We start from the raw sequence: 26,160 nt of genomic DNA, 5'->3' as shown, positions 1-26,160 counted from the left end.
CAGTAACGTGTAACAATAAGTCATACAAAAGTTTGAATTCACATTGTGCTGATTTTTATTAACTATTCTACAATATTGTACAATGTAAGCAAAGAGTGAGAGCATGTTCCGGATACAGCCGAATGAGGAAACTGCATTAATCTGAAGTAATTGTCATGTTTTACTTTCCTGTTGAGAAACCACAGTGGTGAAAGAGTCGGCACTTGAAACGAATCAAATACAAGAGTCATTAATGATGCTCTTAAGAACAGTAGTGAGTACAAATGTTCTTGGATTGAGAAGCTTTTCTCAAAGTGGAGCTCCAAGCGTTCACCATTAATTTAAACTGTCTGTGACTCTGGTGGAGAAAACAAAACCATAAAAATGTGTGGTTGAGAAAAGGAAGCAAGTATTTGTGAGCCTGGTGGCTGTACACGTGCAGTTTAGAAATCCATTCAAAGGTCTTCCAGCATCAACGGAACAGTTACATAAGAGCAGGGACATGCATTATCTAATGAAGACAGGTGTACCATCATTTATCAGGATAAATAATGAAGTATCATGAGGTTGCCGATTCACATTAAAAGAGCAAAGTCCGGTGTCTGAGACTTGTAATGCACTCCATTCAAAAGTGAGGATTCAAAGAATCCAGTTTCGTAACAGTTCAGCTAAGCTCACTACAGCAGATGGCAGCTTGGCTGCCAAACCCACAGGAATGAGTCGACCACGAGACGGTCCGCAAAACCGAACGTGCTCTGGGACAGCGAGTTGTTCAAGATCAGCTTTTTTCAGTTCACTAAAACCCGCAGCACTGAATCGCACGGATAAATCCAGCAGTTTGTGGGTAATTCTTTTATATGGATGTTACCGTTAAATGAAGGAGCAGCTGCATGTTTTCGCTCGGTGACAAATGCTGTCTTTAATGAAGCAGCGACGAGGTGAATCAAGGTGAAACTCAGAAGTCATCTCTTCAGCTGAACGTCCACACCTCCAGCTCCATGACCCGGAAGTCGTCGGTCTCTGCGAGGCAGCAGTTATTAAAAGTGTAGCAGGGGCTGCTGCGGCCCAGATACAGGTTCTCATCCACCCATAGACCGAAGTGACCGCTGTGCAAAAACAAACGGCAGTTAGGAAGAGGAAACTGATCGGTTCAGTGCGGTTTAAAAGGAATGTCATTTTTTTACATCACATGCTCGTATAAAATATGCAAGAAAAGGCAGTTAAAGCATTACCTGCCTCCACCAATAGCAAAGCAGTCCAAGTCTCCTTTAATAAAAAAGGAGTTCTCTCCAGTCCATCTGAAACACTGAAGAGACGATACAGTCACCACAAAACTGAAGTAAAGACAATTCTCAAATTTTCATCTCTTCATATTCACAAATACAGGGTGTAATCCTCTTTTATCAATTCAGTGTTCTTTTTTTTTTTTTTTTTTTTAAGGAAGCATGACAAATACTGAAGTTGTGGAAATTTTGTCACATGACATACGTATCCATACTTTCATTCTTTAGTGTAGTTCAATTATTTATCATTTTCAAACAAAATGCAGAATTTGCAAAGTTTTAGAGTTATTTAACACATTGGCTGAACGAACAGAGGAACAGCAGCACACTCCGGGTGGTTATTGGTCTTCTTACCTTGAAGCGAGGATGCAACATGAAGAGAAATGTTTCTCCTGTGCCGTAGAACGTCTCACTGGGCCTCAGAGGGTGAGAGAGGAAGGCCCCGAATATCTGGTGAAAAAAAGGTCACAACAGACGGCCACAACAACAAAACAAAGCAATTAAGAATAAAAGATACATCTATGATTTATATATTAAAAAACAAAACTGGCATACAGTGTCTTTACCTCATCCAGTGCATCCTTAATGACAATAAGCACAGGGGAGTCTGTGGCTCTGAGTTTTCTGTACAGAGACTTGAGGCTGGCGCCGTGACGGGATGTGCTGTAAGCCAGCTGCCACATGTAGCCAACTGTCCTGGGGGGAAGCTCCTTGCACAGCTGGAGGAAGATAAAAGGAGGGGAGGAAAACAAATGAAATGGAAATGAACAAAGGAAGCGTGACATCTGAATGCTCGGCACACACGGTAGAAGCCATCTGGGTGCACATTAAAAGGTTACTCGGGTAAGCTGCACCATGCAAACTTGTTCAATTGTAGAGTTTAGTTGTTAAATATTTACATGCAGCTACTCCCAGGTGTGACAGCTGTGTAACTAAACCAAGTGATGCAACCAGCGTGTTAATAAATGACCCATTTATTGTAAAGAGAAGAGGGAATAATGAATATGATCCACGTATTTGACATATCACCGTGTTCAGATGCAGTTTAATAATCATGTCAATTGTTTTTAAGGTCAAATATAAGTACATGTGTATGAAAACAATTATCAAACTTAGCTTTAATTAACCATTATTGATTATATTATTTATCGATTATATTAAGATATATCTTTAATGTTAGACACTAAGAAGTTGGAGTTACTAATACAGCAAGTCTATGTAGCGTAGCGTAAAACCCGCTGATGTCACCGCTGCACAGCACTTCAGATGTTTCCTCGCAACCAATGGGTTCATTTTGAAGGGCCTTACTGGTTGAGACATTACTTAAGTGTCTCAGTTAAGTAGCCACTTACTTTTGCAGTGATTTTCTCACAAAATCTCTAAACAGTGTCTTCTGACCGTCCAGCTGCTGTCAGGTCACCAGGAAGCGGTGTAGTTGTCATTTTTTGCACTTTGTTTTGCCTCTCTGTCTCAAACTAAACGTGTCCCTCGGTCTTGGTTGTGTTAATGGAAATCACCATTTTGAAATTTGCCAGAAGGACTTCACTTACCAACTATTAGATTTAACAAGCAGCTGGAGTAACCTGATCCACAGCATGCAGGTTATTGACGCTGGGTATGAGAAGGTTGTGTTTGCCATCCGTGTGTCACTCACCTCTCTGACATGCGAGGCCTCTAAAATTTGGCTGTTCTGTACAATATTGCCGAGTCCATCAGGGTCCCTGTCGGTGACCGGGGTCGGCTTGTCCCTGCTCTCCTCCATCAACACCATCTGCAACAATATATAAGGTTTGAAAAAAAACAAACAAACAAACAAACCTGTTTGTTCTAGAACATCCAGAAACACAATAATAGAATTTGGTCTTCATCGGGCATCGAACATTTCAGTCTGCAGTGACTGTTCACAAATGAACACGCCATTTATTCTCTATTATTTATTACACTCTCTATTACTTAGTCTGTGTGACACCAGTCGCTTGTTGTCTGCACTTCTGTGAGACCAAAAAGAACCCACTCACCTCCCAGTCGTCCCCTGAGCTGCGGTGCCTCTGGAACATCTCTTCTTCATCATCATCCTCCTCCTCCTCCTCTTCTTCTTCTTCTTCTTCCTCCCCCTTGTCCTCAATGAGTACAAATTCCTCTTCGTCACGGTCCGCCTCCCCCTCCTCCTCCTCTCCTGCTTCGACTATGCACACGTCTGGCCGAGACTGTTGTAAGTAGGCGTGCAGCTCGTCGGCGCTGCAGCGGGAGGAGAACGCAGTCACACACAAATGTTGAAATGACACCAGCAGCTGCGTCAACATGGTGAGAAACACAACCGTGAGCAAACTGAGGCGCTTTTGTTGTCATATAATATATTGTCAACTCACCTTTTACTGGAGACGGATTTTTGATGACATATTGCACTAAACAGTATTTGTGTGGAATAGTTGAGAGCTATAGAGCAGCAGGTCCCAGATATTGCACACAAGTTTCTTGAAAATCTTTAACCTCAAAAGAAAGGCTTCTTTGTTTTTGGTCACCCATGTTAACGGAGTTAAAGAGTAACTCCTTCTTGGGACGGATGGATGGATGGATGTCATATTTAAGTATTGGTGGTAAAAGTAACAATAGCACACTAGAAATAGAGATAGAGAAGTAGAGATATATATATTTTTTAAGGGACAGTGCACGATTAAAAGTCATTGCAGCAGAGTTATCTAGCAGCTAATTTGCCTCTGCTGTTCCTGGGCAAGTAGACACAAAATGTTTTCATTGAATTAAAAGTGCAAATACAAAGTCTAAAGTTGCATAACATATAAATACTTAATACTAGTGCTGTATATTATAGTGTAGTATAGCATTGAATTTTAAGTATCTCCATAATACCTACAATTTTGACTTTGAGTACTTTAGCATTTGTAGTCTCCCACCACTGTTAAACATGAATTGTTTGCATCCTACTGGCCCTTTCACAGCAATCATTCATCTGCAACTAACTACAGACCGACTGAATTCTTTTGCAGTTTTACTGAGGTCAGTGTTTGTGTGTTGATAACGGTTACTGACTGACAAGTACAGAGGAGACAGAAAAAGTAAACGATCAACCAAAGTGACTAGTTTGAGCATCACACCGAGATGGATATGTTAATATTAAGTTGAACTCGTTCTTTTTGTGCAAAACTAAGATGGTGAATTTGAAAAAAGTAATGTCTCCCGTAGACCTGGAGGAGCTTTCTAAAGTTATATTACAGTTTGACCAATCTAAAGGTCAACAAATATTTAAGCTTCTGCTACACAGAACAATTTTTCTGTTTCATCTGGGTACTTAACTGTTGGAGTGTCCCTTTGAATCTCTGATCTTTGTACAGGAGACACGTTACTCTGCCATTAGTTACCTTTCTTGGGAGAGGGCAAGCCAGGCAAGCCAGGCATGCCGTTTGGCCAAAGTTTTGGCTGTTCCCAGCTGAACGCCGACACCCTTTTTCTTTCCTGCCGATGGACGAGCCCGCAGCCGCACAAACATCAAACCGCCAGGACTGCCTGCCGAGGCCCTCCGGGGCACTGGGAGATAAACAAGAGGACAACAATGGATTTAAGGTAAAGGAAATGCTGAAAAGAAAATAACACATCTGTCAGACAGAGTCTGACGGAGCGCGTACACACACCTGCACTCCATACAGATTAACTACATCGGACCTGGGGAAACTTCACCGTTAATTGGCCTGCCAGTAGATTATCAAGGGTGCACACGTATGAGTTCCATCATAACTTCACACCGCTGGTCACTTACTGCAGGTCGGCTCTCCTCTCAGCCTGTTCCCGGGGCGTCCAGTTCAAACTGAGGCGGAGGCGAATCAGCTGTTTAATACGCCTGTAGCGACGCGCAGTTGTGTGACGTCATCGGTATATGTCACAGTTTTTTTTTTTTTTTTAATCATAAAAGACAGGTTTATCTGTGAGCTATTTGTTGGGCTCAGTGAAGGATTTTTTTTTTTTTTTTTTTTTTTTTCCTGTTTTGTTTTCTGCAGTAAGCAGTAGAATAATAACCTCTAGGTTAAGATAATTGCTTTTTTGTATGTTTTCTTATAATCGATTAGCCTGATGGGAGGGGCTTACTGCGTTTAAAGGGGCATCCTCAGGATGGAGGGTCAACGTGGGCCAAGTTACAGAGAAGTTAACGGCAACTTTGATTGAGACACTGGTGACTTTTGTAACTCTTTGGTTTAGATTCATTTTTGCAAACATTTTTGTTGTTTGCTGATACCGGTTTTCTACTTGCAAATATATTTTTGCCACCAGTCTCCACTTCTGGGAGACGAGCACAATAAGTTGCAACATCACTCTACCTACGACTACGCCATGTTTTGTGTTATCTGAGGTTGAACCCCATCACACAGATCATAAATTGCATTCATACCTGCAGTCTGACTCTTCACAGAAGACTTTGTCTCTGTCCCATCACCGTGCAGCAAGTCTGTCTTCACTTTCCCTGGCGCCTCTTGACCTCCACAGCAGAAGGTGGCAGCACTGCTCAGCACAGCCACTCCCAGGCCGCCCACAGACTCCTCCGACAGCACCTCCAGAGGGCTGCCGTCCAGCTCCCGCTCAGCCGCCGCCATGTCTCTGCTCTCCGCCTGCTCGTTTTCAGAAACCTCTTTGGTCAGGCTCAGAGCCAGACTGGACAAATCTGATGGAGCAGCGGACACCAGAGCTGGAACTGACTCCCCTTTGTGGTTTGGGAGGCTGCCTGCTCGGGTTTTAGTGGTTTTCAACTTCTGGAAAAGGTTCTTACCTTTTCTCCTAAAATTAATAAGGACAAAAAAAAAAAGTTGCTGTACTTGCATTTCATGTAATCTGAGTCTGTGTTGTGCATTTAGTGACAGTGAATGACTGCTGACCTCTGCTGGGAGGTGTTGAAGTGAACATGTGAGATGTCAGAGAAGAAGGAGACGGATGCCAGATTGTCAACAGAACAAGACAGAAGGTATTCCTCGCAGCCATGTTCCTTCACCAGAGGATGCGTCTTGCACGGATCAAAGAAGATCTTATTAGAAGTCACCAGCAGGATGCCTGAAACCACACCCTGATAGAGAGAGAGAGAGAGAAAGACAAAAATTCTTGATGTTTGCCGACTAATGTTTGCATAACTGAGATTAAATCAGTGCTCTTCGACCCCACCTTGCGATCAGTGATGTAGCGGCAGAACAGTTTAAGGTAGGGCATGGCCTCTGGTCCCTCCCCCTGACAGCACTCTGGTGGTAGAGCCAATAAGCAGAGCTGTCCGTCAGGCATCGGCACCGCCTCCACATCCTGTTAGCATCCATGTTAACAACAAAATATGGCTTTAAAAAGACAACGAGCACAACAAAAATTACAAAGACGTACAGACTCTAGCTTTACAAATGTAAACATTTCCCGCTTTTCTCTGTTTATATGGTAATAAACTGGACATAACTGGGTTTTGACCTGTTGGCTCAGACAAAACATGACATTTAAATATGTATCTTGGATTTTTTTTTTTTTTTTTTAATTTTAACTGACATTTTCTTTTCCTAATTTTTGACATTTTATAGACTGGCATTTTGGTCCTGGATACAACTGCAGTGCACAACTCAAGCGAGTCAACCAACTAAAGCCCAGAAATAAAGTAAAATATCTAATTTTCTGAAATCTTTTACAATATGTTTGTGGGTTTTTTTTTTTGTGCCAGATTTTCTGTGCGTTGAAAACACTTGCCTTAGTTTGTAAAGACCTCTAATTCCATGCATGTGTGCAGAAAAGACTCGAAAACACAGCTAAAGTCGGTGCATTTTATTTCTGGGATTGAAGTCCTTAACATAATTTTCAAGAGTCCGAATTTGATGTTTGCTTGCTGCCCGCATAGTTTTGGAAACAAAAAGCCTTTCAGACATAAAAAAAACCCAAAGAATCGTATTTTTGTCTCTCTTCCTAAATTCTGTCTGTGCTCAGTGCTGTTGTGTGTGTGTGTGTGTGTGTGTTGTTGCTCGTTTCCATGGTAACATGTTCATTCGATCCATTATAAAACCTCCTCGCCTCATATTATTCTCACCATGGCTAACAGCTGGAAAAAATGCATGGTGATCCAATTAAGATAAAGAGCTAGCAATGTCATTAAATTGGATTTATTATAATTGCATTATCTTCTGCCGCTTTGCAATAAATCTACCTTCTTTTCATACACTAATTTGTTGTATTGGTTGTGGCTATAGCACTGTATATTTTCAACATTTTCAAAAGTATTCCATTGAAAATAACAGGATTGAAAATCTGTAAAACGTAAAAATACAAAATTATTAGCAGCAAAATGTACCTTATTAATTAGTGTAAAACTTACTCTTTATGCAGAAAATTTCCCCTGTGAGTAATACATTATTTGTATATATGGCTGGGCAATATGCTCAATAATATATATTTTTTTTTACTGTACATAAGTACAGTGCATGTACTTGGTTACTTTCCACAACTGTCCTTCAGTTCAATGACAGGCATTTTTTTTTAACACCGTGAAATGTGCGCTTTTTAAATTCCCGACACACACAATGCATGCAGTTGTTTTTTTCTGCTTACCAGCAGTTTGTCATATTCTGCCTCTGGTGAGGGGGACTGAGGCTGAGCAACGAGTCGATCCAAATGCTCCCGATCCGCTTCCACCTCTGGTTTCTCTTTAGGATCCAGTTGTGAGTGAGCTGATCCTTGACTTAGGGATGTGTTTTTTCCCTTCGGGATGACCAGCTGCTTCAGAAGAGAAGCCATTATAAGAATAGCTCTGACATTGACATGGACACATTCGCACAAGAGTGATCACTTCCTCTTTCTACAGGCCTGCACTTCCCCTCCTCTCTGTTTGTAGTCACAACTTAGTCCCACAGGACTTATGAGGGTTGTAGTTTAACAGCTACAATACCCCAGTTTATAACATTAAAATGACTAAAGAGAAAAATCAAACCGCCTGCTCTTCACCAGAAAAGAGGTTTTGGGTGCAGTATTGATTACATGAATGGGTTTAAGCAACACAGTTCCTGCCTTGACCTGTCATGCTTGAGGTCATAAGGCAGATAAGGCCTTGTTTTGCATTTCAAATCAACAGCAGCAGTCGTGTCATTTCCTTCTTTTTACACGCACTCACGCAGTGAGTGTGTGAGTCACATGTCAGGAGCTCTCGTGTGCTCACAGTTGACTCTTACCTCTCTGGGGATGAGGGCAGCAGACGAGGAGAATGGTTGCGTGGAGGTATGGGAGGGGCGTTGGCTCATTTTGCTCTTCTCTGCTGAGGATGCACCGTTACCGTTGAACTTAGAAGAGACGCTGAACACCGTGTCCCCGGGGAGAGCCTATAAAGGGAAACACGGCAACACAAGAAAATGGCTGAATGGCCTTTTTCAGAAGAAGTTCAAAGCTGATTACACACCAGCGATATTCTTTATTCATGCGTGAGATAACCGAGTTTGTTTAGGGATGAAGGAAAATATTGTGCATCTATCTTCAAAACTCCAATTTGTCTGTCATTCCAGTGGGAAAAATATGAAGGAGGAAAAAAACCGCAGCAAAGGGCATTAAATGTATTATCACAGAGCTCAACTCACCACGAGTTTAATATAATTACAGACTCAAATACCCCCTGCTTTCTCTCTAAAACAGTTCAGTTCAGTGCAGTTTAATGTGAACCTGAATATAAAATGTATATATGATTGTCTGCAAGTAAGCGCATCTATTTAAAACTGTGGGAGTCGAAGCATCATAACTGTCATCCACCGACAGATGGATCCATTGACCTAAATTAGATTACTGGCGCCTGACAGATGATATGACTGCAGAAAATCACTCGTGTGGGTGAGAGCCTGTAGATGTGTGGGGGGACGGGTGCATATCCACATTTTAAGGCATTAATTATATTTGTGTACAAGTACATGTCTTTTTTTTTAGCAGTAGCAGGATGAAAAATAGCTTTTTTGTTAAATTTTAACATCCACTATAATGTGTTTCCAATATTTAGATGTGAAAACATCTGAAATACAGTCGAATATAATTCAATGGCATCTTAAATGGTTGTAATTCACCCTCCGATATAACATATACATACACTACATCTGATTTTTTCCAATAAAACAACAAAGATGTATACATATAGAGGAAGAAAAAAAGAATCAGAAAACGATTAGGATGAGCATGGACTATACAGTGAAATATAAAGCAAAGCAAGAGTACATGTACGAACTAATAAGCACTAATGCCCTTCCCTGATGCGTGATAACACAGAGCCGATCACAGCGGACAGAAAATCAACAATTGTTCTCTTTTTAGCCTGTAATTACAAGCTTACTATTAAATTAAAATTCCAGCTAACAAATACCTTAGAATAAATGTCTGAAAATACATTCCTTTGTCTGTATTTGCTGCAGAGTCGCTGAAACAAACTCTGTTTCCCCATGATGTCGGAGAACCGCCGAAACAGCTCCGACAACTCATCGCTGAACTTTGGATGCTCTTTATCAAACTCTTTCAAGACCATAAATTGTGACACCAATTACCGGCCGCACAGCTCTTTCTCTTGCTTACCTAATCAGACAATACAGAAATGCAGCCATACCTTTTCCCACAGCTGTGCTCCTCACTGAAGCGTAGAAAGTCACAAACAGAACAATGTGACTCACCCTGCTGCTTGTGCTGTCATCAGAAAGTCCACCCACATGCTCTTTTATCACTGCAGTATTGTTTAGATCCGATGAAGTCCCTGTGAGGGGAAAAAAAAACAAAAAAAAAAAAAACATTTCTGTCATGCCTTATGGCAAAAACACACTGAGCACAGCACGAAGTATCGGGAAGCGGTGCCTCATCGCGACCCCCTTACACGATCACTGCAAGTCACTGCCAGTCCTGTCACTATGGAAATAACTTCATGCATAGACATTAAATTGCCAACCGGCCGCATTTTCTCACTCAGCTATTTTGCATGATGCAAGCAGTTTGAGGAGTACCTTGAAGGTAGTACTGCCGCAGCTTGGGGTTTCTGATGTGAGGGATGTGGTTGAGAGGCCGGCCCTCAACGGGCTGGTGCCGGCGCTGGCTGCCGGCTGTGGCCTCTTGCATCCCTCGGGTTTGCGGTTGCGTCTCCGAGGGCCGCTTCGCAAACTGTGGAGGCTGAGAGACACCGGCAGGTAGCTTGGATCCCAGCCTGACAGATGAAGCGGCAAAAAAACAGAGCGGATACTATTACATTATCACAAGGCAATATTTACACACAAAAGCTCATGAGAACAATATCAGGCCCCTTGATCCACTGCTAATAAAAAAATATTGATTAGTGCGGCTTTAAAAAGGAAAAATCCGCTTGACAACAGAACTCACATTGTGTTGTCATAAAAAAAATCAATAACTATAAACACACAAATGGAAAGCAAAATCTGAAGACTTGCTGTAAGTTACGAATGTCATGTGCTGACCTTTTGCTCCTCGACACAGAATTAGTGACTGAATCAAAAAATATCTTTATCCCGTTAAGTTTGACTTATGGTAACAGTATCATAGGAATTATTCCTTTATTTGCTATCTGTAAAGCCGATGACACAGTAGAGAGAAGTTCACACATCTGAAAGATAGAAGAGATTATTTCAATTATCAAGATAGTCATTTCATTTTATGTGTATGTTTACGTTTGCGTATTATGTAGCTCGTCCTCGTATGACCAACGCTGAGCACACATTGCAAATAGCCCCTTTCGATCCAATTACAACACTGAAAAAAAATAAACCTCTACACCCCAGCGTAGTATTGTTGCGCCCTCTTTGACACTTAATGCAAGAGCACCCATTGCGCTGGGGGGGATATGGCCTTGAGCATCTAGGTAAACTTAAAGAATCATATTATTGGCCTGCAATATCAGCAGAAACATTTAAAGTTGTTATTGGACGATACTGATGATTTGCTTATGTTTTTGTGCTAATTCTAACTAACAAAGTGAAAAATGCAAAGATATACAATTTAGTATCATAAAAGACAGAGAAGCAGATGCACACATTTAAAAAAATATATATTTTTATGTTTTGCTTAAAAAAAGATGAATGACTTCTTATAATTTTCTGTCATTCCACCAATCAGTAGTTTAGGTTCAAGTGTCCACTTCCTAATCTTTGGCATCTTATTCAGTCTTAATTTAGACTTCAACCATCAACATGAGATTTTTTTTGTTATATATGCAGCACCCACAGGCCAAGGATCCAAGTCCACACCTAAATATAAATAGTGTTTCAGGGTGGACTTTCCCTTTAAAAACTGGGATAAGAGGATTTTGTAGTTCATAGAATTTGAAGTGTGAATAACAGAACCAAGCAGTGTTCACAGTCACAGCTGAGATATTTATAGGGGAGTAGGTGTTGTCTGTGCATCTGCTGGAGAGAGAGCCGGAGTGGCTGGCGAGATGCTGCGGTTCTCCCCTACATGATGCTGTCAGTGTGGAATCCTTCAGTGATGGTGTATGAAATCACCACATTTAATCTAAAATGATATCACCTTCTGGAGAAACACTGGATTGTAGCTGAAATCTGAGAGGCAAAAGCACCAGCCAAATGTGTCACACTTCTCCTATGCTGTTTTCACAGTAATCCACATATTTAGGGGCCTGACCTGGTCTTCACGTTGCCAAAGTAGCTCGTCCTGGTCTTGTCCCTCTGGGGCTCGTGGTCCATGGCTCCTAAAGTCCCGGGCCTCCTCACAGACTGAGCCATTTTCGGTTTTCTGTTTTTCTTTATTCTGATGTTGGCAGCGGTGGCAGATGCAGAGACATGAGGGGCTCAGCTGGCATCCTTCCTCCTCCTTTTACTTCCCATGCCTACTTTCTGCCCCAGTTACAGCACCTACACAGGACAGCAACGAAAGTCATAACATGTGGGCTGATTTTTTTAAAAAAAAACATCCACTAGACATAGGAAGGGGGGGGGGGAAGAGAGGGTGGAGAAACACACTGTATCTGCAGCTACATGACCCCCATAAGGAGCCAGACCCCCCTGCAGAATAATGGAGTCTGGTTTCTAATTCGATAAAACTGTCAATAAACCCATATCATTAGTGTGCTAGAAGCACTTGAGATCAATGAGGTTGTGACGCCAGGGTGCTGACCAGGTGGGACGAATTAGGTACATTTTGAACTCATTTCTGTCATCACGTTAAGTGGCATATCTTAACAGTACACAGCTGCATTTAGAAATGACCAAAAAAAAAAAAAAAAAAAAACTCCCTTCAATATCACAGGAATGCATCCTGCATCCATCCTGCAGGAGCCCCATTTCTGCAACTCATACGGCATTCCCAGGGCTCACTTCCCTCTGGGTGGTGATATATGTCTGTCATGTCTGAATTAGCAGGAACAACAGGGTTAGCTCAGCTTTGTCCTGCACACTTCAGGAGCTCCTAACATTTCTTGAGGAAACGGTAAAGAAAACACAACAAATTTGCTTCTTGCTCGTTGCTCAGGGTGCTATCATCATCATCATCATCATCATGGGGGAAGTAAGCATTTCAGACGACATGCCAGAATGACGGAGACAGCAGCTATGGCAGAAATAAAATGACTTTCAGCAGCAAATGTAACAAGAGATAGAGGGATTTGGAGGATCTGCAGGTGAGTATTACTGCTACTGACCTGTGTCTTGCCCGGAGATGGAGACGGGTGGCGGTTATACGAGCGTGTCTTCATATTGCAGTGTTATGATATCACTGCAGACAACAGTAGCAAGTTCAATATTCATGCTCCGCCCTGAGCTTTCAGAGCTACCTGTCAAGATAGTTCCTTCCCTGCCGGCAGACAACTCGCAAAGGCGGAAGTAGGTGACAGATATATATCTTGAGTTTTCACACATCTCTGCGCTCTGCAAAGAAAAAAGTGTATTTGCCATAGGTCCAGAAGAATTATTTGCCAGTGAGACATTTCCCTTTCATTTATTTAACTATCCTAGAGTTGTTTATCTATATAACATTTTTTTTATTATTATTATTATTAAAACAATAGATCCTTCAAGCAAAACATAAAAATTCGATTTTACGGCAGGGCAATAACCGACATTTTAGTGCTAAAAATTTCAATAAAATATGATGCTGTTTGATAAACAAACAACCTCTGTCGCTGTTTTTCTGATGGAGCCGTGGTGATTTTTCATAAAAACAATTTAATGGACTTTATCTAACAATACATAATGCAAGCAGCCAACAATAAAAATGTGTGTACAGCTGGTGTGCATAGACATGGCAGGGATATTACAATAACATAAAAGGTATTACAGGCTACTCAGTGGCCTTTTTAGTATTATTTTTTTTTTAAATGCACTGTTTTTTTTTAAATTTAATTAAATTTTCTATCTATCTATCTATTAGGCATCCACGTAAAATCTAAGGCGTGTATGTTTCAACCGTAGACTGTAGTTTCAACACCATTTTTATTGGTTAATTCAGGCTGCATGACAAAAATAATCAACATGGATAAGCTTGGCTTCCTGCTTGTAAGATTTGCTTTATAGATATAAAATAAAGATAGATAACAACAACAACAACAACAAAATCTTGTAGGAATGTCTGTCGTATTGAGTAGGTCCACGTAATTTAATTTTCAAAGAAGGGGAAGATATTAGTCAGCAATAAATCGTGCCAGTTTAATGAATAGAGCTGCAGTGCTCATCCCCGCCGGTAGGAGGCGGTCTCGTACCAGTTCTGATAAAGGAACCTCGAAGGCTCCAGCCAATCAGATCACAGGACTCGGAGGCACAAGTTTCCGGCCTTAGCGATCGACAACACAACAACCTCACACGTAACGTGGAAGCTGCGGCTCGCTGACGCCGTCACATTTGAGCTCTCCGTCGTTCAAGCTTTGTAAGTTACTCTTCTGCCGCGTTCATTGTGACTTTCTACGAAGATGAGTGAAACATTATAGAAAAAAAATGTCGGTCAAGTAATGCGTTTGAGGGTCAACCAAAGGAGGGAGGGGAGCTTTTTGTAAGCTGCCGCTAAAGCTAGTTAGCTACCCGCTAATGACATACAGAGCTGCGCTTTGACCAAATCTCTGCAGCCAAGGTGAACTTCGTGGCGTTCATCCTCTTCTTTCATCCACAGAAACACCGATCAAAGCGTCACGCAGCGTTAACTTTGACCTAATTAGCGTTTTTTTCAGCTGGCACTCCGCTTCATCATATGTTGGATCTTTGCACAGTGAGATGACAAAGTTGTTCAAACTGTTTTTTTTTTTTAAATGCCCATAAATTCATAGTTTATTTTTTTTTTCAGATTGTTTCGCCAAAGAAGTGCAGATTACTAAGAATAGCCATCTTCTTCTGATTTTTTTTTAATTTTTTTTTATATATATTTGATTGTTTTCGATGCTTTTTGAAAGTACGTGTTTGCATGTGACAGGCGGTGTTTGTCCAAAACAAGATCTTATTGATCTCACTGTTCCTCTTAATAATCAATTATCGGTACACTAAGCATAAAAAAAAAAACATCAGAAAACTCGAGCTATTTTTTTTTAATAAATTCAGAAGCTGTCGTCATCATATTTACTTTAGAAATGACTAAAACAAATATCCTAGTCTCGTTTTAAAATTAAAATAAAAAATTATGATTGGTTTCAAGCTGCAAGTTATTTTTTAATAACGGTTAATCCGTCAATTATTTTCTGGATTAATGCATCTGTAAAATCAGACAGAAATATTCAGATTATTTTATCAAAGAAGACGAAAGGAAACAGAAAATATTCAAGCTGGAATCAGAGAATTTCAGCATTATTCAACAATTTTTTTTGATTGTCAATCAATTTATCGTTGCAGCTTTAGATTGATCCCTCTTCTAATTATTTAAGTAACAACTTGCCTGAAGTTGTTGGTGAAGTAAAAGTTTTGCTTAAGTTGTCCTCCTGCTCGTTTCTCTCAACAGATGCTCTCACTAATCACTAATTTATATCCAGAGAATTGGCAGTCGCACTAACATGGCATCTGTTTACTGAACTGCTCCGTTTTCAGACAGCGCTAGCACCAAGCATTGGTGTGTAACTTCCCAACGAATGAGACAGACCCACCATCACCATGGACACGGAAACGGTAAGCTTGCTCTCTTGCTGTTCACGGGTCCGTGCTGTTACCATACGGTTTACTCAACACGGTCTTTTACCCTCCAGGATTGTTCGGGAGTGCAAATTGTTGCAGAGACCACTCGTATTATTCCTCTGGAGAGCCTGAGGGTGTTTTTTTTTTTTTTTTTTAAATGTTTTGCAGGAAGTTATACCCATCTGGCAGAATAAGCCTCATGGATCCACCCGCAGTGTGGTCAGAAGAATAGGTTCCACTCTCCCACTCAAACCTCCACAAAGGGCATGTTTCCAGGTACATGCAATATCCTTATGACATCCCTCCATATAAAATACCCCTTTACACAGCATTGACTTTTGTCCTTGTGGATTAGGAGCTACCGGGCATGCCCACTCTTCGCCCTATGGACGGCCCCATGGTTCCTACCTTGGCAGACATAGCCTGGATTGTTGCAGATGAAGAGGAGACATATGCCAGAGTGAGGTAAATCTGCATTTAAGCCCCGAGAGACTATTAGTCAACTAGTCGGTGCTCTTTAAGTCCATTACACCAGACTCTGATTTTGCAGCTTAATAGATGCACACATGCAGCCTAAAGGACTGCTGTACGGTCCTATAACAACCGTGTCCCGTCAGAGAAGTGTTGGTATACGTCTGTGGTGGTTTTTGCTTTATATTTGTATTGCATTTATAAACTTGACAAAGCAGGATTTATGAAGTTTCTATTGTACTGGATTACATCAGATTGGACAGTTGTGCCTATTAAACTCATGCATAGATCAGTTATAGGACATTTTCTGGCCAGTAGGTAAAGGAAAAGAAAGATATCAGATAATGTGCCAGCACACGGTAAAAGAGAAACTCGACCCCGTTCAAATTTACATGATAAATGCTGCTGTTTGGTGACGGCAATCATCCCCTCTCGTGTGTTTTTTTTTTAGGAGTGACGCACGTCCTCTGAAACATGAATGGCGGCCCACACCACTCCTGGTGCTCCACAGGAACTCATCTGTGCCCAACTTTCGCCGCGAGGGCAAGAGGATGGAGGGGCTAAGGAAGCCTGGTGTGACGGCAATGAACCGGACCACCGCCCTGCAGGACGAGCTCAGCAGACTCCGCGCTCAGATCGCCAAGATTGTGTCCAGTGATTCCGGTGGGTAACCCAGCCAGAGATGGACCACCGTGCATCTTAGTTTTGAAACGTGAACATTGCGGCCCTGTCGATTTTTAAGATTGCTCTGTTGACCCGACGTTCAGCGTTTTCACCACAGAGTTACTGTCTTGATGTGACTGTGATTCTTTCGTCGCCAAGTCGGCTGCCCTGATTCTCCTAAATCTCTTTGGTACTAAAATGTCTTGGCGTCAGATTGTAGGTCAGCGGCTAAAGATAATCTCTGCTGTTCTGTGGCAGATGGGCGTCACCCTTTTAAACAATTCAACAGGGATGCTGTGGGAAAGTGTCTTGTATACACTTGTATTGTGTTCCTGTTAATTTAACAAACAAACAAAAAAAACACAACGTCACAAATCGGTAAATATGCCGTGGTTAATTGGACAGTGTTCAGACAAACAAACCTCCCTTAACTAAAACCACTGTGCAGACCAGCTCATTTCTCTACACTGCTTTCATTCGTGCTTCCAGGCTCCAACCCGCTGACTCCCGACCTGCTCTCCCCCGACGACACAAGCATGAGCTTTTCCATGGCGCCTTTCGAGACGGCGTCCTACCAGCCGGCCGCCACGGCCGCTGCCTCCTTCGTCATCAGCGATGTCACGGAGGAGGAAGAGGAGGAGGAAGACGAGAAGGATGTTGTCTCCGTGGTGTCAGAGTTGGTCCCCGACCCTCTGCCGCCTATTTCCATGACGGCGTCTGCGACCTTTGACCTGGACAGGCCCAGCATGGACTTCCGGGAGGCAGAGGAGGATACAGTGTCACTATCGAAGTCCACCAGTTTCGCTGATGTCATGGACATCTTGAAGGACATGAACCGCATGAAGATGAGCAAAGATAGGTCAGACATGTTAGAGTACTAAAAGCCTCAAAGTTTGCTCTATGTTTGTCATTTGTAGTGATTGCTTCTATGTTTTGTGTTTGTTTGTTTTTTTTGCCACGTATCATTACAGGTACAACAGAGGCTGTACGTCCCTCAGAGAGGAGGACTCGGCCACACTGATTTCAGAAGCTCTGAGGAAAAAGTTTGTCTTGAAGGATGAAGATACTGCCACTGTGAAAAGGAAGTAGCCCAATCTCGTGTTCAACATCAATACCCGATCCTGCTGCTCCATGTAAGTCAGGAGAGAGGAATACAGTTTTTGTCGTTCTCGTTGTCTTGGTTGTTTTTTGTTTTTGTTTTTTTAAAAGCATTTTATATCATAAACCTTTGATGGGGAGTAGTAGGTTAAAGGTACAATATCCGAAGATTGTTGGTTCAAAACATTCAAAAATGAACAACAGAAAGTGGGGAAAAAAAAAAATAACCATTTTGACGTGATGTCAGACATTTACTTATTGTGTTACACCGAAATACCGAAGTTAGCATCCTAACCAGCCAGCTCTGGTCCTTCCTGTTTCACAATACCACCCCGCTCTTCTGACTGTCACTCCAGCGTCTTGTCGGCCCTCGGTTTGACAAGAAAAGCACTGCGTATTGATAACCTCTTGTTAGAATGAATGAAACGGTGAACCCTTCACGATCGATGGCTAAAACTGCAAATTAGAAGCAACGCAAGAGTAAACATCGGCTTTGATCTCCACCGCTGGAGATGTTAATGTTGAACTCGCGTTTCTTCAGGAACACAAACCGAATGGAAAAACAGTGCAAATGCCGTCAATATGCGGCTTCGCGGTGGCTGTTAAGAAAGCTATTAAGTAAACTCTTGGCCATTTTTTTTTTTTAAGTCAGTCCACTGCTGGGTCTATACAATCTCACTTTACAATCAATAGTTATAAAAAGAAACGCAGAGCATGAATATGCAAGAAGTGTGTGCTGGACTGAGGGCAGCCTGGATCTCACCATCGCCTCCATTACAAGACGGGACAAAAATCTTCCATATTGCACCCTTAATATTTTCAGTGGCAAAATGTTTTTGCTTAGTTATTTTTTTTTTTCTTTCTCTCATTGTTTTTAGGCCTCGGCCTGTGGAATATGTACCCATGGATCCACAACCTTTCTCCTCCTCAGACCCGAGGCAATAGCTGTCTGCCCGAGTTCAAACAAATAAACAGTTCAGAACACAAATGTGAACTTCACCGTGCTGATGCAGTTTGAGGGGGAACAACCAGCTCTTGGTAACAATAATCAGTTTAAGCACTGCATCCCATTTTACATTCAGTGATTTTTCTCCCTCCTTTGTTTAAATTTCTTTCAATGAGGACACAACAGACTTGATTCCATAAATACACGTTTCTTTACAGTTGTGCAAAGACACATACTTGACATACTTGAAGATATTTTAATGTACAGGTGAAACGACTCCAGTGTACATGCAGAGATTTGCTGTAGCGCATTGTGTATGGGGGGAGGGGGGGGAGATATAACTTTTGCTGTTCATATTTGCATTACAATTTGCAAATGTGCACGGCATCAACTACTGCAGTGTTGCTTGCTCCGCTGCACCTCTATGCCCGTCCTTCTGTGTGTGATTAACATATAGATTGATAGCCACTGAGCCACAGGACACCGGTTTTGAAACTCAAACTGAAAGGAGTCACAGTGCATAAATAATCCAGTCTGAAGAGTGAACTGTTTGATGTGTAAATCAGAAGGACATGAGAGTGAAGTCTGCAGCCGTCGCAACACATACAAGCGTCTGCAGGTCTTCTTAGAGGCACATTTCTGTGAGCTACCTGGTGGAGGACACCACCTGTATAAAGCAGCGACTTTACTCTGGGCAGATACAGCTGAGCGTGCGTGTGTGTGTGTGTATAAAAGAGCTTTTACATCATTCTGGATGCAGACTTTTGACAAAACTATGGGTAAACTCTTTAGGAGTCCAGATTGTAATGATGCATATTGTCATTGACGCCTTACCGCCGATCTATTCCCTGTTTTAATGCCCAATTTCATTCCCATATTAGTTTAAAGTGCCATGGTTTTTGTTTAAATCAGCCCATCCCTCATTGCCTGCCCTCCGTTTGTCCTCCATTCTTTACTTTAATAATAACAATACCCCCAAACATACAGTCACTATGCGTGTGATCCTGACTGTTTGATTAACAATAAGCCCTCACAAGAAAATACTTTTACTTCTATATATCTCACTGCTACTCTTTTGTTAACCGCCATGCGTATGCGTCTTTGAGTGGGAATCCTGTAGTGTAGTTTTGCTGTGTGAAAAGTTACTGCTAAGCTGTTTGAACTGAACAAGAATGTGCCCATGTCCGTGTTGTTGTATGCAGTGAAGTGTTTTTTTTTGTTTTGTTTTTTGCTGGAACTGGCCCACAACTTGTAATTCATTCCCTCGTTGGTCAAAGTGGCAAAATGCAGAGGTAAATACTATATGCAAGTGTAAATGTCAGTGACTGTAACTCTGTGCTTGAGATGGTGAACCTTTACACCGCATTCACCACCATCTGCATCGTAAGTCCTGATGATCCGTGGAGGGGACGTTTTAATTTAGAGTCCTTGTTTTGAATTTCTGCTTTTGTCTGTCACCATAACTACCACGTGTATGTTTTTTTTTGTCATTTAAGAACTTGTAAATGTAAATAAAGAATGTGCTGATGTTTTGAAACTAATTAATTTTTTTCTTTTTTTTCACGTGATTACCATGCGGTGACAAATGTTACCACATGGAGGCAGTGCAGGTGAACAAAAGTAGGGATTTGTTTTATTTTTTTCTATGTGAAGGTGATCATCTTAATTCTCTTACAGACACAATTTACCAGACATCACTTAAAGAAGGTCATCTACGATCAGTATGGATGAGTAGTAGTGGTGGAAAGTTAGTTTGAGCTTCCTGTACTTGAATATCTAAATTGTTCACTGCTTTAAACTTTTACTCCACTTCATATGGAAATATTGTATTTTCCATTTGACATTTTTCAGCCTTTTTTACATACAAAAATATATATGTTTATAAAATACGATTCATTATAGATGAATCCACCCAAATGTACAAACTGACTTTAGATACTTTAACTAAAGTAAATGATCTGAATTATACCTCCAACACTGATGAGGAGTTACAAAGAAAGAAGGCTGGAGGTATTTATTTACATTATAAATCAGTAGTGTCAGTACTCGGATCTTTTACGCAGATAAAATGAGATTTACTCAATACAAAAGTATTCCAGTGCAACTACTATATTTACTATCTACAAGACTTATTGTTGAAACGTTATTATTCATTCATTCGCATCTAAGCAGGACTTTAATGGGGCTAGTTTTATCTTAAAAAGCTGGTGGGTTTTCAAATCTGTAAAAAAAATGTGTACTGCTTCATAGGTCTGTTTTTTATTACGTAAAATCCTCCACAGGAAATAGTAAGTACAGTTTAACTCTGCCCTCATATCGATGTCCCTGGAATATTATACCTCCCATATTTCCAACCGAATAAAAGCTGACAGACAGTCCTAACGCGCAGAACCTCTTAACGTGATTACTCCACGTGTGTCTGCACTCATACGCCTGTAATTTCCAGGATTATTGTTAACCCACATTCTTTCCCATTTCCTGTTCGTTCTCAGGATGATCCGCCCCCCCCTCTGTGAGTCACAGTCTATTTTCTGTGAGAGTCCTTGGCCTACTTTGTCCCTCTTCACCTCCACGGTGGACTTCCTACCTATTTTAGATACAGGGAGATGTCTGTGGAGAGCTCAATTAATAGGGCTCAGTGTCAAAATGAGGCGCTGTTAAACCTATAAATACAGTCCTTTAGTTCAAAGTGACATTGACACATTTTCGTCACTTCTTGTGAGAAGAATTTCAAAGCAGGCTAGTGAACTCTTGAATGAGCAGATGCCGGATGTTCCCTGCAACTGTTTCAAGTCACGAATCTCATAACTTTACACTTCACAAAATAATTTTTTTTAAAAAAGGACTTGCAATCCAACTTAAAATTTCACACCACTGAATGTCTTTATTTAGACTTTGGTTTTATGACTTACAATGACTTGATTACCTCCCCAAAATTAAATTACAAGTCCTTGTCTTAACTCGTTATAGTGTATTTCTGTCATCAAATTTACTTCGACAGCGCAGCAGCTTATCAGACAAACAGGCAATACCTCATACGATCACATTTGGAGGCTTTACGCAGAACATTTGGTCCAGAAATTACAAACCAGTCAGAGGAACGTAAATAAAGAGCCTTCACCATTCTGGCAAACCAACTGTTAAACCATCATTGCCTTCAGCAGAAAATAATTACTTCTGTACTTTTCCAATACATTCTAATGCGTTTATTAAAATTTCAGCGAAGGCCTCACGGTGACCTGAAACACAAATTTAAGGACTTCGTCTTGACTTGATTAAACGGCAACCCATAAGGGGATGTGTTCAGCAGTGACTGTAGTTTGGAGAGCTCCCATCCGACACACAGAGCTGTAGCTCCAGCAGAGTTCCCACTCTGCAGCCAAGCACCAGTCGTGCCAACAGGTAGAGAGAATCAGTCATCCTGACGGGTCAGCACGGCTCCTCCGTCTCCCTGAGCCTCAGAGCTTTTTGTCAATGTCTCCTTACGTTGCTGGAACCTCTTCATAAGGAGGCCTGTCACTGGAAACAAGAAACATCCCTCCAATGTACCAGATGTTCTCTCATGCTGCACGGAGGCATTTGTTACTTTCAAGCACAAGATGATTGGAGGAATTGCTTTTTGTGCCCCTTCATGGTGAGAGAATTGGAGTTTGACTTTTCAGAAAACATTTGTAGACAGCTGAATTGTAGAAAAGCAATGGGAAGACTGATGAGTTCAACAACCAATCGCTCACATAGCTCAGGTGTAACGGAGAACGAGACGCATTTTACTGGCACGGCACCTTTCTGGGACTCGCAAGCGACGCTTTCCACGTTTCACGTTTTGAAATGCTGAGTTTCGGTTTCAAAGTAAGTCTGTTTATTTGTAGCATGTTTATCCACAACATATATTGACCAAAATGCTGCACAACAGAATAAAAAAAAAATATATGAAACAATTAAGCCATCAAGAAAATAAATTTAACAATAAAACAATTTTTTTTTCAAAATGTTATAAATGTATATATTTTTAGCCAAACACATGTTGATATGAGCAGTAAACAATAATGACAATAGAAATAAATCTAAAACCAGGGCCCAATCTGGAAATGCCAGGTAGAATAAATATGTAAAGTAAAGTGCTGAGGTTGAAAGAAAATGGTTTTGTAGTGAGACATGAGATTATTTAAAGTGGTCTTTATGTTTATTGTTGAATATGAGTTGTCACTGACAAGGAACAGATGTGGACTCCCCCAGTCTCTTTAAAAGGGTGGCTGCGATTGAATTTTAGTCGATTTTGATACGTTTAAACAAAGTTACAGTAATCAAACTATAAGGACTTTTTCTTTACTACAAAATTTGTAAAACATTTGCCATTTTCCCTCCAAAACAGACTTTATGTTCTTCAATTTATGACATACAATGAGAATATTTTGGGGAGATCAGCAGTGTTGTGTGCTATGAAACGATATTGACTAAATGCATTTTAATGTTGAGCACATGACCTTGATTATGATTTGATTGATTTTTTTTTTTTTAATATAAAGCAGGATGACAGTTAATCACGAGATTCATCAACCTCAACCACACAGCACTGTTTGTGACCATATCTCAACACTGAATTCACACATTTTAGCATCTGGGTACAAGTTTTTTTATTTTTTTTTAAATCTAAGGAGTTTAGAAAATACTCCCTTCCTTGTGGTTTTGAAGCTGTTCTCTATTCTGCATATAAAGCCTGGTTTTCTTAGACTAAATGGCATTCAACTTTGGAAATGAGAGAGGAAATACCAGAGGCAGTGTATTGAGCTTCCTGATGATCAAAACAGATCCACACAAGAGAGAAAGTATAACCTGTGGGAACACGAGTGTTTCAGTGTTTCATCCAAATGCTCTCAGAGTGGGCTTTCAATTGGCTGAAAATAACACTGGAATCCCATCAAGCACGTCAAACATAGTTGATGTGGTATTGATGTTAACTGTGGCAGCAATATGCAAATCAATCTTGGTCTGGCTTCACACCGACTTGATGTGGGCAAGACGTTTCAAATGTCTCCGTCTGAAATAGAAAACAAATCCCAGAATACGCAAGAACGTAACAGCTTTTGTGTTTGTCTGCGAGTTCGAGTGTCATCTTCCGTGTTGTATCGTAGCAACAACCGTCTGAATGAAGCGGGGACTGAGTGGATGACAAGGGGGTCTGGGGTAACTGGAGCGCTTGCATCTTCTGCTCCCACCCGTCCACCCTCCCCGACTGTCACCCACGCATCCGCCCGCGTCATCAAGACACAAAACTAACACTTATGACTCAGAACGGCAACAGCTCAACAAGAGCGTCTGCAGCGCCATCGAGTTCACTCCATTGTTTCTATTTTTGGGCCTTTGTAGTGTTTCTATCTTATTAGAGGGGTTTACCCTCTGGACATGATTGCATTGTGATGCAAAGTAAATTGTGTCTATAAGTAGGACTGGTGATGGCCCTTAAGAGCGGCGTTGCCTCCCACTTCAACACTGTGGTGAACCTGTTGCTGCTTTTTCAGTGCCGTGTTGAAGTCCATTGTCCTCCCATAACGGCAAACTAAAAATATCTGTGGGGTGTAAAATTAACTCCAATAGCTGTAACCAGCAGCTGGTTAGCATAGCAACAAAAAGTTATCATCATTATCAATTAACCTGTCAATTATTTTCTTCATTTGGTCTTTAAAATGCTGGAAAATGGTGAAAAATGTCAACTCGTAACTCCAAAAGTCCAAGGTGCCACCTAAAGTTATAACATTTTAAAAGAAGTGAGCAGTGTAATGGGGCAGGATTGCAGGCGAGGCTGATTGGATCTGTTTGAGGACAGCAGAGCACCCAGATATCTGCGATATGTTTAAATCCATCATTTTACATCGTTAATTGGAGTAACTCATCATCATGGCCTTGTTTCAGCGCGCCAGCTCCTCGTGGATGACAACTGGCATTCATCAGCTGACTTTGTAGGCAAATATCTTGAAAACATCTCTAAGACTGCGTCAGCTCACCAAGCTGTTTTAACAGTGTATTAATATATCACTCCTTAGAGTTGACATTTTTTTCTTACCTAAATCCAATTATCTAAAAAAAAAGTCTTCCCACATTTATATAGTTGTCAAATTTGACTCGGCAGATAGAGCAGCGCTTGAAAGATTCAAATTGTCTGTATTTCTGCATAGCTAGAACCTTCACCAGAATTTCACAAAAGTCTTAAAAGTAAATAAAGAAAAACAAATGAAATCTCAAAAATCCCCTTTGTTTATACAAAAATACACTTTCAAAAAAAAGTGTGTTGTGACGATCGATCGCTGCCTGTTTTTAAAAAAAAAATAAAACAGGGCGCCCGCTCACACCTGATTGTCATCCCATTGATTGAAAACACCTGTATCTAATTTAACATTCAAAATGAATCGCAAACCCCAGAGATTCACATACTGACAGAGGTAATATTGGATTATTTTCTTTAATAAATCAATGATGAAGCGCAACATTTAGTCTTATTTATTTAATTGGGTTCTAATATATATATATACAACCACACTTGCTAAATCAAATAAAGAAATTGGCCAAAGACTGTTGGAAACAGACAGTAGGTGTGGGGTGGAAACTATGCTCATCCTTCTCTCCCGTCTGTCTTCCTCATCCTCTTGCCCCACAACTCTGAGTCACGTTTTGATAAGGAATTGATGAGGGCCAGTTTGTGAGTCCCAGATGGTACCCCAGTATCATGGCCTGCGTGGCAGTCATTTATAAATAACGAGATATCTGTAGAAAAAAGAAATTCATAGATCTCTCCAAGCTCTGTACATATACAGTATTTATGATCAACTATATTCACAGTGGTTGTATCACATGTTGATTTCCAAATACGGTTATATTTCTGTGCCACGGGTGACACAACGATGAGGATGTCTACTTAACACTTTGGTTAAAACTAAACGTCGATATACATTAAATTAACTCACATGACAAGAATGATTGGCATTAAACAAGAGTTTTCTTGAATTGTCTTGTTCCTGGGGAATTCATTGAATAGAATAAAATAAATACAAAAAAAATACAAAAGTATGGGTCACTACATTTAGGTCAATTTTGTTAATGAGATAATATGGCTGATTTTTAAACTGTAAGCTTTTTTTCTAAGGTTTTGTTCAGATCTCTTTACCTGTCCCATTTAGACCAAATTACACACATATGAGCAACAAACTGTGAGCACTCAGATTAACCTGGTCTTTGACCCCTTATTAAGTCCCCACTTACACAGTTCAGTTTTTATTGTGCTTTAGTTGTGATTACCAAACAATAATCAAATACCCACCCCAAAGACAACCTGGGGCCTGCGGTTGCCTACTTTGCCTGGCTGGTAGTCCAGCCTTGAATGTCTTAACTTTAATAAACCATTTTAAAAGTTAACGTAGTTCATATTTGCGGTCTATCGAAACACCGATCCTCAGTATCTCACGTTCTAACATTAACCAAATGTGAAACGTGGCGCTTGAATGGCTACAACTAGAGATGAATCGACTGCTACAAAAGAAATCGTTAAAAACTGGAAAATCATTAAAAGACACGACTTGAGTATGTGCTCATCTCAGAGCGTGTCAACATCATTAACACAGTTCTCTTTAAAAAAAAAACAACT

General features: G+C 40.9%; 2 protein-coding genes across 4 annotated transcripts; one reads left to right on the top strand and one right to left on the bottom strand.

Annotated features, from left to right (window-relative positions):
• Positions 1-37: 37 nt before the first annotated feature.
• On the bottom strand, positions 38-13,026 carry LOC138200003 (nuclear receptor coactivator 7). Of its 2 annotated transcripts, none has more exons than XM_069152364.1 (16): positions 12,901-13,026; positions 11,886-12,115; positions 10,241-10,437; positions 9,917-9,996; positions 8,450-8,596; positions 7,833-8,000; positions 6,423-6,554; positions 6,143-6,327; positions 5,662-6,044; positions 4,640-4,805; positions 3,281-3,500; positions 2,917-3,033; positions 1,829-1,981; positions 1,617-1,712; positions 1,212-1,285; positions 38-1,085 (listed from the first exon to the last, which is right to left on the bottom strand). In XM_069152364.1, the coding sequence occupies exons 2-16, from the start codon at positions 11,984-11,986 to the stop codon at positions 950-952; spliced, it is 2,355 nt and encodes a 784-aa protein (XP_069008465.1). In that variant the 5' UTR covers positions 11,987-12,115; positions 12,901-13,026; the 3' UTR covers positions 38-949. The 2 variants fall into 2 exon arrangements, with proteins under 2 accessions (XP_069008465.1, XP_069008466.1); XM_069152365.1 differs by having other exon boundaries at positions 7,833-7,997.
• On the top strand, positions 12,861-20,065 carry mtfr1l (mitochondrial fission regulator 1-like). Of its 2 annotated transcripts, none has more exons than XM_069152368.1 (8): positions 12,861-12,879; positions 15,263-15,340; positions 15,515-15,622; positions 15,702-15,811; positions 16,269-16,480; positions 16,970-17,339; positions 17,452-17,613; positions 18,457-20,065. In XM_069152368.1, exons 2-7 carry the CDS (start codon positions 15,326-15,328, stop codon positions 17,567-17,569), a joined length of 933 nt encoding a protein of 310 aa, XP_069008469.1. In that variant the 5' UTR covers positions 12,861-12,879; positions 15,263-15,325; the 3' UTR covers positions 17,570-17,613; positions 18,457-20,065. The 2 variants fall into 2 exon arrangements, with proteins under 2 accessions (XP_069008469.1, XP_069008468.1); XM_069152367.1 differs by lacking the exon at positions 12,861-12,879 and adding an exon at positions 14,034-14,120.
• Positions 20,066-26,160: the final 6,095 nt, after the last annotated feature.

The sequence above is a fragment of the Embiotoca jacksoni genome, unplaced genomic scaffold, assembly GCF_022577435.1.
Source record: "Embiotoca jacksoni isolate LCO1_2020_lvr unplaced genomic scaffold, fEmbJac1.0.p SCAF_18, whole genome shotgun sequence".
NCBI lineage: Eukaryota > Metazoa > Chordata > Actinopteri > Embiotocidae > Embiotoca > Embiotoca jacksoni.
Note: the sequence above shows the minus strand (reverse complement) of the source record. Positions and strands in the feature narration are given on the sequence as shown.

What these genes read in the sequence shown, in the direction of transcription:
- mtfr1l (XM_069152368.1), top strand. An exon ending in GATTGTGTCCAGTGATTCCG is followed by an intron (nt 16,481 to 16,969) that starts GTGGGTAACCCA and finishes TCGTGCTTCCAG; the next exon opens with GCTCCAACCCGCTGACTCCC. An exon ending in ATGAAGATGAGCAAAGATAG is followed by an intron (nt 17,340 to 17,451) that starts GTCAGACATGTT and finishes GTATCATTACAG; the next exon opens with GTACAACAGAGGCTGTACGT.
- LOC138200003 (XM_069152364.1), bottom strand. Translation starts at nt 11,986, where the DNA reads ATGGCTCAGTCTGTGAGGAGGCCCGGGACTTTAGGAGCCATGGACCAC. An exon ending in TGTGAAGAGTCAGACTGCAG is followed by an intron (nt 4,806 to 5,661) that starts GTATGAATGCAA and finishes TTTATCTCCCAG; the next exon opens with TGCCCCGGAGGGCCTCGGCA. An exon ending in TTAAGGATGCACTGGATGAG is followed by an intron (nt 1,713 to 1,828) that starts GTAAAGACACTG and finishes TTTTTTCACCAG; the next exon opens with ATATTCGGGGCCTTCCTCTC.